Source organism: Scyliorhinus canicula, chromosome 2, assembly GCF_902713615.1.
Source record: "Scyliorhinus canicula chromosome 2, sScyCan1.1, whole genome shotgun sequence".
Classification (NCBI taxonomy): Eukaryota; Metazoa; Chordata; class Chondrichthyes; order Carcharhiniformes; family Scyliorhinidae; genus Scyliorhinus; species Scyliorhinus canicula.
In genome coordinates, this window is record NC_052147.1 from 164,226,951 (window position 1) to 164,242,890 (window position 15,940).

The 15,940-nt window shown below is 46.6% G+C and overlaps 1 protein-coding gene across 12 annotated transcripts in view; it reads right to left on the reverse strand.

Annotated features, from left to right (window-relative positions):
• Positions 1-15,940, reverse strand: part of LOC119960968 (protein unc-80 homolog) — a 475,408-nt gene that overhangs the window by 168,563 nt on the left and 290,905 nt on the right. For all 12 annotated transcript variants that reach the window (XM_038788541.1, XM_038788566.1, XM_038788560.1 and 9 more), the window contains 3 exons: positions 13,257-13,343; positions 10,617-10,800; positions 8,578-8,672 (listed from right to left, as the gene is read on the reverse strand). In XM_038788541.1, the coding sequence (XP_038644469.1) occupies positions 8,578-8,672; positions 10,617-10,800; positions 13,257-13,343 (366 nt within the window). The remainder of the gene's footprint in view (positions 1-8,577; positions 8,673-10,616; positions 10,801-13,256; positions 13,344-15,940) is intronic.

Sequence of the window (15,940 nt, forward strand, 5' to 3'; positions counted from 1 at the left end):
CCCCACATATCCACCTACACCCCAAAGAGCCCTCACTTTGAGTGCAAGTCCCATTACTTCCCTTGTCCAAATATATACAACATTGGCTCCTTTAGCCCATATACCTGCACGCAGTGAAACAAAAAAGAAGAAAATACAGTCCTGAGGTTACATCGGCACATGGCCATTTCTCAATTTCTCAGTTCTGCCACAGTTATTATGCCTTCGCAAACCCCTCCGCTGTTCCAAAATAAAAGTCCTTGAGCTTATAAGTCACCCTCAGCTTCGCTGGATATACAATGCCGCACAGCCCCTTGCTAATGTACAGTGCTCTCTTCACCCGGTTGAAAGCAGCCCGCCTCCTCGCCAGCTCTACCGTAAAGTCCTGGTATACACGTATACCAGCTCCAGCCCACTGCACCACCTGCTTCTGCTTGGCCCAGCACAGGACCTTCTCCTTCACACTGTACCTATGGAAGCACAGAGTCACTACCCTTGGCGGCTCACTCTCCTTTGGTACAGGCCTCCACGACCGATGAGCCCGATGCAGTTCATATTGGGAGGGATCCTCTCCCCTCCCCCAATAGTTTCATCAGCATCGCGGCAAAATACTCCATCGGCCTCGGCCCTTCAACTCCTTCAGGCAGCCCCACAATCCTCAAATTCTGTCGCCTGGGTCTGTTTTCCAGGTCTTCCATTTTTCCTCGCAGATCCTTGTTAACCTCCATCACCTTCCGCATCTCCTTTCCCATCGAGGCAAGTTGATCACTGTGATGCAACAATGTCTTCTCCACTTCCTTCAGCGCCTCCCCTTTCGCCCGCACCTCCGCCACTGCACCCGCCACCGCCGTCGTCGTCAACGGGGAAATCGCCTCCTCCACCAGCACACTCAAAACCTCCCTCATCTCCTTCCTCATCGCCTCCAAGTGTTTTGTAAACTGTCTTTCGTGTTCTGCAGCCATCACCTTGGTTATTTCTTCAGCCGCAGGCAATGTGGCCTCCCCTGGTGCTCCAGCCTCCTTTTTCCTTGGTGACCCTGTGGTGACCTCTCCACTCCCCGAAGGGCCCTCAGCTGTTTTTTTTAAGGTCATTTTCTTGCTGATCCTGGACATCTTCTTCTGCTGTGCCTCATCTGTGTCTTCACTGTGCCTTCTCCCTGTCTTTGACTCCTCCGTGGACCCTGGGACCGGGCTCAAAGCCCCGAAAATGCCGTTCCCGAACGGGAGCCCTCCGTTGCGTGGCTACCTCCCGCCCGCCGTCACTGGAAGTCCCGACTGAATTCTTTGAGGAGGTAACTAAGTGTGTAGATGAAGGTAGAGCAGTTGATGTTGTGTACATAGATTTTAGTTAGGCGTTTGATAAGGTTCCCCATGGTCGGCTTATGAAGAAAGATAGGGGGTGTGGGATAGAGGGAAATTTGGCCAATTGGATAAGTATCTGGCTATCACATAGAAGACAGAGGGTGGTGGTGGATGGAAAATTTTCAGACTGGAGACCAGTTACCAGCGGTGTACCACAGGGATCAATGCTGGGTCCTCTGCTATTTGTGATTTTTAATCAATGACTTGGAGGCGGGGGCTGAAGGGTGGTTAGTAAATTTGCTGATGACACCAAGATTGGTGGAGTAGTGGATGAGGTGGAGGGCTGTTGTAGGCTGCAAAGAGACATTGATAGGATGCAGAGCTGGGCAAAAAAATGGCAGATGGAGTTTAACCCTGATAAGTGGGAGGTGATTCATTTTGGTAAAAAAAATTTGAATGCGGATCACATGGTCAATGGCAGGGTTCTGAGGAATGTGGAGGAACAGAGAGATCTTGGGATTCATGTCCACAGACCTCTGAAGGTTGCCACTCAAGTGGATAGAGCATGAAGAAGGCCTATAGTGTGTTCACGTTTATTAAAAGGGTGCTTGAGTTTAAGAGCCGTGGGGTTATTCTGCAACTGTACATGACCCTGGTGAGAACACATCTGGAGTATTGTGTGCAGTTCTGGCCACCTCATTACAGGAAGGATGTGGAAGCATTGGAAAAGGTGCAAAGGAGGTTTACCAGGGTAGTGCCTGGTTTGCAGGATAGGTCTTATGAGGAAAGGTTGAGGGAGCTAGGGCTTTTCTCTTTGGAGTGGAGGAGGATGAGAGGTGACTTAGTAGAGGTTTATAAGATGATGAGGGGGATAGATAGAGTGGACGTTCAGAGACTATTTCCTCGGGTGGATGTAGCTGTTACAAGGGGGCATAACTATAAGGTTCAGGTTGGGAGATATAGGAGGGATGTCTGAGGTAGGTTCTTTACTCAGAGAGCGGTTAGGGTGTGGAATGGACTGCCTGCTGTGATAGTGGAGTCGGACACTTTAGGAACTTTCAAGCGGTTATTGGATAGGCACATGGAGCATACCAGAGTGACAGGGAGTGGGATAGCTTGATCGTGGTTTCGGACAAATCTCGGCAAAACATCGAGGGCCGAAGGGCCTGTTCTGTGCTGTACTGTTTTTGTTCTATAATTGAAGTGATTGCTCAACATTTAAATATGAAAGAGTGCTAGGAACACAGGTGAGCCCACCAGGTAGTGCGGCATCAGGTATATTTTCTGGTGGGGAAGTTGAGCTGGAGAGTTCGGTTGCAGTTAGAGCGTGAAAGGAGATGAAAAAGAACGGAAATGAAGATGAAGCAAAAAGAAAAGCAAAAGAAATGGAGATGGAAGTGATGAAGTTGGAAAGAGAGGGGGAGGAAAAGAAAAAGAGAGGAAAGGGAAAAAGAGAAAGGGAAAAGAAAGCAAGGGAAAAGAATAAGAGAGAGGAAAAAGCTGAAGATAAGAGAGGAAAAAGTAAAAGATAGGGGGCGGAAGTCTCCGCTCCCAGGAAAAATCGGGAGGGCTGTCGTGAACTCGGCTGAGTTTCACGACGGCCTCGGAGGCCGCTCCTCGCCCCCTATTCTCCCCTCCTGGCGGGGCTAGGAGCGGTGCTCCATAAATCTCGGCCGCGGGGGCGTCGCGCCAAGAATGACGTGGCCGGCACGCCCAATGACGTCAGCCGCACATAGGCAGGTTGGCCGGCTCCAACCCGCGCATGCTCGGCTAACGTCATGACGCTGACGGCACAAACCCGTGCATGCGTGGTGGCCGTCTTTCCCCTCAGCCGCCCCGCAAGATGTGGCGGCTTGATCTTGCGGGGCGGAGGAGGGGAAATAGTGCGTCAGTGGGCACCGATCGCGGGCCTGTCCCCTTTCGAGCACAATCGTGGTGCTCTTTCCTTTCTAGGCCATCTACAAGCCCCAAACAGGATTCTCACTCCCGTTTCACGATGGCAGCGACCAGGTGTGTTTGCCGCCGTCATGAAACGGCCGCGAACATCAGGCCGCTCGGCCCATCCGGGTCAGAGAATCGACGTTCGCCGTGAAAAACGGCGAGCGGCGATTCTTCCGAGCGGGGGGGGGGGGGGGGGGGGAAAATCGCTGAGGCCGCGAGGGGGGGCGTGAATTTTGTCGGGGAGCCCTCCCGCGATTCTCCCACGCCACGTGGGGAGCGGAGAATCACGCCCAGGCTCTCCAGCTTAAGACACCAAGCTTAAGAAATTAATTGGAAGCTGCCAGAAAATAGTAGGACGCTTACTCCTAGCACAGAACCCAATGGCAACATGTTTTGATTTGTACAGGGCCTTCCAGATTTTGATGAGAAGGATGTAGAAACCTTTTTGGGGCTTTTGAGAAAAGAGCAACCCAAATGGAGTGGCTAAAGAAAAGTAGGCATTACCCTTGCAGAGTAAACTGATGGGGTGGGCGCAGGAAGTTTATGCTTCCCGATCAGAGCAGGTGTCTAAGAATTATGACTATTTTGGATGTATATGAATTAGTTCCCAAAGTATACAGGCAAATGTTTTGGAATTTGAGGTGTCAACCAGACAGACTTCTGCAGAATTTAAAACGGTAACGTAGAACAATTTTGATAGGTGGGTATGAACATTGGGAGTTGCAACTATCTCTGAGGCTCCAAGAGAGGTCATTCACTTAGAAGAATTTAAGAATTCCCTACCTTCTACAATAAGAATTGATGTTGAAGAGCAGAGGGTGAAGACTGCTAGGTCGGCAGCAATTATGGTTGACAATTATGAGCTAATCCATAAATTTAAACCTTTTGTCCATCAGCTCCATAATTTTCAAAAGGATAGGAAGTGTGAGAGCCAAAAGAAGGCAGATAGTCAAGGTAGAGAATAGATAGCTGAGAATGTTCTGAGATTTCCTCCTCAGACCAGGAAGTAAGGTACTAAGGGTGGTGACTTGGAATCCCAGGTGTTGATATTGTAACAAGTAATACATGTTCATTCAGCATGTTGGAAGTTGCAAGGAAAGCTCCTGGGGCTTGTGGAAGTTTATAAGGAGAATTCTGAAAAGAGAACAAAAGCATGCTTGCTTTGAAGAAAAGTATCCATGATCGCATGGCATCGGTTACTCAGGATGAGGACAGTAAGGACTGTGAAGTAATATCAAGCAAACAACTGGTTAGCCCACGTCCTTTTAAAGGTCCACAGTGCCTCTTCGAGGTAAAGGAAGCAGGGAGCAAAGGAGATGAAATAATCAGTAATCAATTCCATTTTTTAAATGAAGAGCAAGATGATGGAGAACCATGTGGTGGTTCTGCCATTTTATCTGTTAACAATAACCAGAAAGTTTGTAGCGGCAATGACGTACCATCCTCTGATTCTGAAAGCAAAGAATATTTGAAATCTGGAAAGCACAAATTGTTTCAGTCCATGTTCACAAATGGAGATAAGGGCTGTGATTATAACAACTGTGATGAGGAGGTAAAAGTTGTGACTTAAAGAACGGTGCATAAACAGCCTGTCAACTTGGAGAGGGTTGACCCTCAGCTGCACTTATTTCTGAAGGTAACCATTTGATTGTAGGAGATCCTCGAAATTTGGTTATACATTCATTTAAAAAATAAAATTTCCAATTAAGTCGGAATATAGCGTGACTAATCATTGAGGATATCATTGAGGATAGAGAATCATTGAGGATATCATAAACACGGAGAAGTTGCATAGTCAGCAGTTTTGAGAGAATAGGGTCAAGTGAGCAGAAGGTGGATCTCATGGACAAGCTGAGCTCTGGGAGGGAAGCATATGGAGAGAAATGAAAGAAAGATAGGGCAGCACGGTGGTGCAGTAGTAAGCACTGCTGCCTCACAACGCCGAGGACCCAGGTTCGATCCCAGCTCTGGGTCACTGTCCGTGTGGAGTTTGTACATTCTCCCCATGCTTGCGTGGGTTTCGCCCCCTACAACCCAAAGATGTGCAGGCTAGGTGGATTGGCCATGCTTAATTGCCCCTTATTTGGAAACAATGAATTGGGCACTCTAAATTTATTTAAAAAATAGAAAGATAGGAGTTGAGGGGACAGAAGGGAGGAAATTTAGAGACAGTTCAGCCCATGAGCTAGTGGAAGGGAGGGAAGCAGCAGAGGCCGTTAATCAGATTGTCTCAATCTTAGTGACAAAGAAGCTACATGAGCACCATGGAGGTGAGGATGGAGGAGGCAGGGGAGAGGGAGAACCCTTCAAAAGGAAGTAACTTGTGTTACAGATATTTAAAGGACTCTACACGCTATGTTTAACACAAAACTGATTTATTTGACTTTTATGATTGCGGATGCTTTGTCACGCTTTTAAGAGCTGACCATTTAAAAATATAGGAACTGGAAGGGGAACGTATGTGTGTTTGTGATTTATGTCTTGCATACTTCATAATGAAATGTCCTTGCCCTGAAGTTTCATTCTTTTGGGGAAGAAGTATGTAAGGGTCCTTCCTGTTTGCGATTGTTTATTCCCTTACTTCCCTTTCTTTTATTTTTGCCATTATATTTTTGATCCATGGATGATTTATTGACAGAAGTCGCACCTTTAATTCAAACAGAAGGATCCAGAAGGCTGGACTGATTTAAATTGGCAATTGCAGATGGACCAGCATGAATGACAGAAACTGGCCGGTGGCCAATGAATTAACCCAAAAGGCCGCGCTCTGCCCGGTAACAGGTGGTGATTGGGTCTGATCCCACTGGAATATTTCAGAGCTTCAAGGGTTGAGTTTTGGTTTGCGTTTGACTCTTGGCAGACCTGAGAAAGGACTCCTGTCCTCTCTCCTCTTGATTTTTCTCCAGAATGGCTGTGTTTCTGAACTGACAGGGAGTCTAGATGAATCTAAGTACAGGAGAATCATTACAAGTTATGTAATCAGGGGAGAACCAACTAACTCTCTGATGTAAACCCACCAACTCTCTCCAGAAAAGGCGGAAGCCTGGAAATAAATCATGAACTGAAAGCAAAGTTTGATGTGAAGCAAAGAGGCCTCTCCAGGAAAAGCTGTGAGTAATTCATTTCTAAACTACAGATAAGATCATTACAGACGGCAAACCAAGGACTTTAATCAGCAACCATACTACGAGGGAAGTGTGCTAAAGAACTACCATTGGAAGCAAAGACTCTTATCTTTTCATCCTCATCCACATCATTTTCACCCCCACCCCATGTTTGTCTGTCTTGTGTGTGGGTGTAAATGGTGGGACTGTTAAAGGGGTAGTAAGTTAGCTTGTTGTTTGTCCAGTTGTGTTTATTGCATAGTTCATCATTATTCTCATTATAAATAAACAGTAATTGTGTTTCAACTTACAAACCTGGTGACTGTGATCATTGGGCAGCCAAGGATCAAAGACCTCTGAACTTTTTATAAGAATTATTGGTTAATTCACTTGTGTTGAGACTCTGGGGCATGTGAGGCTGGAATTGACCGTGCACTTGCCCAGGGTGGCATTACAGGAGAAAATATAAAATAAAATGCACAATCTACAGTGGGTGCAGGAACAGAGAGACCTAGATGTATACCTGCACAAATGGTTGAAAGCGGAAGGACAGGTTAGAGAGCAATTAATAAAGTCTATGGGGTCCTGGGCTTTAAAAATAGAGGCATAGAGTACAAAGGACTTTATGCATAAAATATTGATTCGGCCTCAATTAGAATATTTTGTGCAGTGCTGGATACCACACTTTAGAAAAGACGTGAAGGTTTCAGACAGAGGTCAGAAAAGATTAATAAAAATGCTTCCAGGCATGAGGAACTTCAGTTCAGTAGATAGATCAAAGAAGCTGGAACTGTTCTCCTTGGAGAACAGAAGGTTATGATGTGATTTTAAAGAGGTTTTCTAAATCATGAGGGGGCTGAACAGAGTAGATGGGGAGAAAGTGTTCTTGGTGGTGGAAGGATGAAGAACAAGAGGGCACAGATTTTAGATAATTGCAAAAAAAAAGCAATAGCAAGATGAGGAACAATTTCTTCATGCAGTTAGATATTAGAAGGGCAGCACAGTAGTTAGCACAGTTGCTTCACAGCTCTAGAGTCCCAGGTTCAATTCCCGGCGTGGGGTCACTGTCTGTGTCGAGTTTGCATGTTCTCCCTGTGTGTGCGTGGGTTTCCTTCAGGTGCTCCGGTTTCCTCCCACAGTCCAAAGATGTGCATGCTAGGTGGATTGGCCATGCTAAATTTCCCTTAGTGTCCAAAAAGATGGGGTGGGATTGCTGGGTTATGGGGATAGGATGGAGGTGTGGGGTTGGGTGGGGTGCTCTTTCGAAGGGCCGGTGCAGACTTGGTGGGCTGAATGGCCTCCTTCTGCACTGTAGATTCTATGAATTTGGAATGTACAGTCTGAGACAGTGGTGGAGACAGATTTAAGCATGTGTTTCAAAAGCGAATTGGACCATTATATGTAAAGGAAGAAAATTGCAGTGCTACGGGGAAAAGTTGAGTGAGGGCAACAAGGTGTACTGCTGTGAGCCAGTATGGTCATGCAGGCCAAATGGACTCCTTCTGTGCTGTATGATTCCAAGATAATGAGTATACATTACAGAATTAAAACATTAGCTCACAAATGCTGTTTTATAACATTGGTATTGTTCCAATACGTTAATTAGAAAACATGATTTAGTGACTTCCTTTATATGGATAATGAATTGATTATTTTAGATGAAGGAGTTGGATGCAATTATTACAATTTCATGCTAGAGGCAAGAAGCTTTGACCATTGCTTTTCACAGTAACTTCATTTGAAGCCTACTTGTGACAATAAGCGATTGTTATTTCATTTCATTTCATTGGTTGTGCAGTGGACACTAGCGACAAATCTTCATTCATTAAAATATATTATTGGACCTACAATAAATTTTAACCTCGACAGAGGTGGCAATTGTGTTTTTGTTTGTGGTAATTATGAAATATTTAAAGCACAAAGATACAAATTAAAAACAAAATCTGTTCTAGCTAAACATTGGACAGAGTAGAAATGAATGGCTGATAAATTAGGCATTTACCTATAAAAAGTAAATAATTAACGTACATATACTGAAATAGGATCAAATACATAATAATTTAAATGAAGTAAACATATTAACAACCATGCATTCAATAGTATCTTAGTATACTTATACAGGACAGACACGTTACAGGTATTCACTATATGGCACACACATATCAACAACATTTTCATGCAAGTTGAGCTAAACTCCACTGAACAATAATAGAATGTTAAATTACTCTTGAAAGTAAATTATGTTCTCTTACCTTGAGGACAGCTTCAAACTGTGTATCCTCATGCACAGGAAGTTGTGTTGGGATATCACATTCATTTTGTCCATGGACAACTAAAGTCTTTGTTCCTGGGTAATAAAGAAGCCTTACATCTAAACTGTTCTCTAAACAGATAATATTAGCACTACGTAATCAGCCACCGAGACAAAAAGACAAATCAAATTCAACCCGTTTACACTTAAATAAAAGCAAAATACTGTGGATGCTAGAAATCTGAAATCTGAACAGAAAATGCTGGATAAACTCAACAGGTCTGACAGCATCTGTGGAGAGAGAAACAGAGTTAACATTTCGAGTCCATGTGACTCTTTTTCAGAGCTAAAGAGAGGGGGAAATTTGATGGATTTATATACTGCATAAGAGAGGGTGGAACAAAGTAAAACATCTGTAATAGGTGAAGCTAGGAGAGATTGCAACAAAGATGTGTAGCGCACAAGACAGCATTAATGCAATGTGAATGACTATGAAATGTGCTGATAGTGGCATAAAGGTAAGATAGCAGATTGTGTTAATATGAGAACAAAAGTCAGTGCTCAGTGGAAGCAAAACTTAAAAACAAATGTCAGACGGCCCAGTGGGGAGTGGGGGACTGCAGGACCATTACCCCACCAATGAACATCAAGCCATTATTTCCAGGACTGTCACTGACTTCATCACCTCTGGAGGTCTTCCCTCCATAGCTTCCAATCTGAAAGTCCCACAGTTCCACACAGTCCTCTTCCATACTTCTGAGAATCCACAAACAGGACGGCCCTGGTCGTCCCAGCCTGTTGATGCCCCAGGGAACTAATTTATTCCTTTCTTGACTCCATCCTCTCTCTCCTTGTCCAATCTCTCCCCACCTACATTCACAATTCCTCTGTTACACAACGTTATGTCAACAATTTCCAGTTTCCAAGCCTTAACCATCTCTTTTTTACTATGGATCCTTCTACACCTGCATCCATGACCAGGAGGGTTTGAGGGTTCTCTACTACTTACTTGAGCAGAGGCCTGAATAATCTATGTCGACCACTACTCATTTATGCCCAGCTAAACTTGTTCTGTCACTGAACAATTTCTCCTTTAAATTGTCTTACTTCCTGCAAGTAAACGTGGGGCTATAGGTATCTGCATGGGCCTCAGTTATGCCTGTCTTATTGTGGGGTATGTGGACCATTCCTTGTTACGGACCTACTCAGGCCTCCTCCCACAAATCTTTTTCCATTACAGCGATAACTAGATCGGTGCTGCTTCATGCTCTCGTCTAGATCTGGAAACATTTATCGATTTTGATTCCAGTTTCCATCCCTCCCTCACCTCCATCTCCACCATTTTGCTTCCCTTCCTTGTAGACCCCCCTGTCTCTATTTCCATTGATAGACTGACCACCAATATTCATTACAAGCCCAACTACTCACACAGCTATCTTGCTACAGCTCCTCATACACCACTTCCTGTGAGGAGTCCATCCCATTCTTCCAGTTTCTCCACCTCTGTCGCATCTTTTCTGATGATGCCAACTATGAAAATGGCACCTCTAAAATGTCTGCCTTTTTTCTGAAACAAAGTGCCCTTTGTGGTTGACAGAACACTCAACTGGATCTGACCCATTACCCACACCTCTGCCCTCAACCATTCCCCTCCCTCCCAGAACCATGATAGGGTCTCCCTTGACCTCACTTTTCATCCCAATGGTCTCCACATGCCATTTCCGCCAACTCCAGCATGATGCCAGCACAAAACACATCTTGCCCTCAACCCCCCTGCAGTAGCATTCTGCAGGGATCACTTTCTCCGTGACACACTGTTCCGTCCCTTCATCACCCGCCACTCCTCATCCCCTTCTCTCTCAGTTCTAATAGAGATGCTGCTCGTCACCATCATGCAAAAACTAGGCACTTTCTTTCTGTATCAATGGATTTATAGAAATGGTGAAACACAATTGATCTTAATTGGAAATAAACAGGAATATGGATCTAGAAATACACCATATCTGACTGCCAGCCTTTGGTAGTTAGTTGTGCCCCTACCTGGCATCGAGGCTGTCACGAGCAGTTTGACTTCACACTGTTCTTTTTTCATTGTCTGTTTTAGATCTTTGAAGAAAAGTCCTTCAACATAACCTACAACCTCCCATAGAAAGGTAACAGTGGCTGAGATTGCATCCATGCCCCATTCACAAGGTGTGCGTACAAAGTACATGATCAGGCCAACCTGAAATGAAACAGGAACAACTGAAAACTGATGGTCAATTTCAGTATTGTTCTTTAATAATAGTCTGCACCAACATTAGAGCGTGTCCAACATATGTTCAAGGCTCATAGCCTTGTCCCAGCTCCATACACATAAAATTGCATTAGTGCTTTTTCAGTCAATGAGTTTAAAAAATAAATAAAATTTGATTCACAGTTTTCTTGCAAAATTCCAGGGGCAGGATTCTCCGTTGGCTGATGCTGAAATCGTGAACGCAATTGAGTGGAGAATAGGTTGACGCCAAAATTACAGCGTGTGCCGATTTGACGGCAAATTGCAGTTCTCTGTCACCTCGACAGCAGCATCAATGCATTCCAGAATGCACATTAAACACCATTTGCATTTCATTAGCAGTCTGCTGTCGAGTGCCCCAGCAGCCCATAACACACCCATACCCACCATCACAGATTCTGAAGCCAGATCGGCTTTTCTGAAAGTGAACCCTAGGAAGGCGACGGGTCCCCTGGTCGTGAACTCAGAGCCTGCATGGACCAGTTGGCAGATTTATTTGCGAACATCTTTAACCTGTCCCTACTCCGCTCGGAGGTCCCCACCTGCTTCAAGAAGACCACCATCATACCGGTGCCAAAGAAGAACCAGGCAACGTGCCTCAACGACTACTGTTCGGTGGCCCTGACTTCAGTCGTAATGAAGTGCTTCGAGAGGTTGGTCATGAAGCGCGTCACCTCCATACTCCCAGAACACCTTGATCCACTGCAATCCACATACCGCTGCAACCGTTCCGCAGCAGACACCATCTCCCTGGCCCGACACTCATCCCTAGAGCATCTCGACAACAAGGACTCCTACATCAGACTCCTGTTTATTGACTACAGATCCACCTTGAACACCATAATCCCAGCCAAGCTCAAATCAAAGCTCCAAAACCTAGGACTTGGCTCCTCATTCTGCAACTGGATCCTTGACTTTCTGACCCACAGACCACAATCAGTAAGAATAAACAACAACACCTCCTCCACAATAGTCCTCAATACCAGGGCCCTGCAAGGCTGTGTACTTAGCCCCCTATACTCCCTGTACATACCCGACTGTGTGACAAACTTTGGTTCCAACTGCATCTACATGTTTGCTGGCAATACGACCAATAGTTGGCCGGATCTTGAATAACGATGACTCAGAATACAGGAGGGAGATAAAGAACCTAGTGGAGTGGTGCAGCGACAACAATCTATTACTCAATGCCAGCAAAACTAAAGAGCTGGTCATTGACTTCAGGAAGCAAAGTACTGTACACACCCCTGTCAGCATCAACGGGGTCAGAGATAGAACATGGACCATACAGTGCAGAAGGAGGCCATTCGACCCATCGAGTCTGCGCCGACCCACTGAAGCCCTCACTTCCACCCTATCCCCGTAACCCAATAACCCCTCCGAACTTTTTTGGACACTAGGAGAAATTTAGCATGGCCAATCCACCTAACCCTGCATGGCCTTGGACTGTTGGAGAAAACCGGAGCACCCGGAGGAAACCCACGCACACATTGGGAGAACATGCTGACTCTGCACAGACAGTGACCCAGCGGGGAATCAAACCTGGGACCCTGGCGCTGTGAAGCCACAGTGCTAGCCACTTGTGCTACCATGCTGCCCACGATGGTTAGCAGTTTCAAATTCCTAGGGGTACACATCTCCAAAAATCTGTCCTAGTCCACCCACGTCGACGCTACCATCGACGCCGATTTTCAGAGGCTGCGCCCCATCAAAAACGGCAGACTCGAGGAGTATGCCGCACGCTATTGGGATGGCCTCAGAGTGTCACCTGAGGCCCTCCCCCGATGCTCCACCTCCGATGGTGTGTGACAAATGTCCTCTCAACCTTTGTGAACCTGGCGTGATGGCTGCAGACTGTGTCCAGTGTCGCCACAGTTGGGGGGGGGGGGGGGGGGGAGCCGTTTCACTGGCAGGAGGGGCTTCAGTGGGGGCTACAGGGGACAGAATTTGGATGGCTCGGTCCATACATGGTCAGCGCTATGTTGTACAGTGCAGTCGCTGCAGGCCGCCGCCATGGGATGCGCGACCATGGACTTGGCTATTCTGCGTCCATATCGGCAGGTAAGGCTTTACGTGATGCGGCAGCTAGCCCCCCCACCAGGAGTATCTTGAATATGAACGTTTTGGTCGTAAGACCAGACGCTTCCTCCAGACATAGCTGCAGAATCAGAGAATCCACGCTTCGTCTTAGAAACGGAGAATCCAGACCCATATCTTTCAGTTTGTTCAATCAAGAAGATACGTGCAGCTAGAATAGCAGTCATTCATTGTTTCTCGATTTAATAGAGAAAATAGCTGGAATTTGAATAGGTCAGCTAAAAAAATAAGTAGCCAATTGTTTTATTATTGGATGGGTATGGATGGATAAAACTATTCATTTGAGACAAGGCATTGGTAATACTTACGAGGTAGTTGAAGAGAATATGGGAGGTCTGAGCAGGCATGTCCCCAATATTTAACAGAAGTTTGCGCAGCATGTAAATCAGTTCATCCTACAAAAGAAAAATGTGTGACTTCACAAAAAAGCCAGAAGCTTTTTAATTTTGTTATTGAAATATCACAAATATTTTACAATATTAGACCTCAGGACTTCATTTAAATATCTGGTTCATTTGTACTATTACAACAGTCGGATTTTGTTAATAGGTGGAATTTTCCACTCTGGCCTGCGGCTGGAATTGTGGCTAGTTGGGGCACTGAATTTGGCATGATTGAAAAAATCAGTTACCTCCCAGTGGGAAAATAGTTTGGAACTTTGTTCTCCTGACTTTCAAGGAGGTTGAACCACAACTACAGTGTTACACCCAGTTTGGTCATGTGAAGGTCCTTGAGAGAGTGTAGAAGAAATTTACCAGGATGAGGGACTTTAACTACAAATTTATTTTGGAGAAATTGGCGTTGTTCCTCTTGGAGCTAGGGAGATTCAGTGGAGATCTCATAGAGGCATATAAGATTATGATGGGTTGAAATGAAATGAAATGAAAATGAAATGAAAATGAAATGAAAATTGCTTATTGTCACGAGTAGGCTTCAATGAAGTTACTGTGAAAAGCCCCTAGTCGCCACGTTCTGGCGCCTGTCCGGGGAGGCGGGTTTATATATGGTAGATGAGGAGGAACTGCTCTCTTTAGCTGATGGTACAAGGACTAGCTAGGGGGCACAGATTTAAAGTTTTTGGCCAAGGGATGCAAGGGGATGTAAGGATTCATGGTGTAGCCACCGAAGTTGGCCACTTCCCGACCCAAAATGGCGATTTACAAAGGTTGCAGGGAAAACTGGACAATTATAAAGAGACAAGCAGTTTGCAGAAGTTCATGTGTATTCTGGCTGCAAAGAAAGCAGACAGCACCGAAACCAGCAGTTTGCATATTAATGAAGCGATCCCCGGGAACAATGGATACAATGATTAGCTACATTTGGGACATTCTATAGCAGGTCAGACTTCCCGGCGCCAACGGGGTCTGAAACAAAGGGAAACAAACCAGTTAGGAAGAACCGCCCCGCGATCGAGGGACAGCCTCAGTATTGGGGGATTCGTACCAATCGATTGGGATGAGACCCAATCGATTGACAGTAGGATCGGGATCCGGCCAAAAGGGCGCGAGGCCCCTGGGACCTATAAAAGTCAGGTCCCAAGTCCAGCTCGCTCTCTTAGCCGGCCCTCCCAGCAGAACACCTTTGCAGCAGCTCTCTAAGAACTTGACCGTGAGAAGGAGAGGCCTGGCCAACAGCTACACCGACAAGTAAGTGTCCAACCAACGCATGCAACGAGAATAGACATTCCTGACCCCTTAGCCCGTACCAACTGGGAAGCCTGCAGTCTCAGGACAGAACAAGAGGCCATTGTTCTCTGATCCAGTGGGTTCCCTTATCGAAGATAAGTATTGGCTTATAGTGGTAGGAATAGTTTAGTCCGCTAGTATTAGTTGCATGAGTATCGATTTACTGTGTAAATAATAAAAGTGTTTGATTGAACCTTACTAACTGGTGTATTGAGTCATTGATCTGAACTTGAACTTGAACCTCGTGGCGGTATCATAAGGATACCTGGCGACTCTAGAGCTAAGGAATAAAACAGAGCCAATTAAGTGTTAAGCACACTCAGCGAAACGAACAACAATGGCCGGGATTCTCCCCTACCCGGCGGGGCGGGGGTCCCGGCATATTGGAGTGGCGTCAACCAATCTGGCTCGGGCCTCCCCAAAGGTGCGGAATTCCGCACCTTTAGGGGCCAGGCCCTCACATTGAGGGGCTAGGACCGCGCTGGAGCGGTTGCCGCTCCGCCGACCAGCACGAACGGCCTTTGGCGCCCCACCAGATGGGGCTGAAAGGCCTTCGCCGGCTGGTGGAAGTCCGCGCATGCACCGGCACGTCAGCAGCTGCTGACGTCATACAGGCGCATGCACAGGGGAGGGGGTCTCTTCCGCCCCTGCCATGGTGAAGGCCATGGTGGGGCGAAAGAAAAAGTGTCACCCCCCGGGGTCAGATCGGCCCGCACCCTCCCAGGACCCCGGAGCCCGCCCCCGCTGCCAATCCCACCGGCACCAGAGGTGTTTTGATTCCCGCCAGCGGGAGAGGCCTGTCAGCGGCGGGACTTCGGCCCATCGCGGGCCGGAGAATCGCCACGGGGGTCCGCCGACCAGCGCGGGGATCCGTCGACTGGTGTGGCGCGATTCCTGCCCCCGCCGATTTCCAGGTGGTGGAGAATTCGGGCCACAGCGGGGGCGGGATTGACGCCGGCCCCGGGCGATTCTCCGACCCCGCCAGGGGGTCAGAGAATTCCGCCCCATCTTTTTCTGCAGTAAGTGATAATGACCCGGAACTGGTTGCCTATCAGGGTGGTAGAAGGAAAGATGATCAAAAGGAAATTGATAACCACTTTGTATCATAGAATCCCTACAGTGCAGAAAGAGACGAATTGGCCCATCAAATTTGCATTGACCATCTGAAAGAGCTAGACCACCCCTATAACCCCTCCTAACCTTTGAACACTTCATGGAAATTTAGCATGGCCAATCCACCCAACTTTACATCGTTGGACTGTGGGTGGAAAGAGGAGCACCCAGAGCAAACCCACGCAGGCACAGGG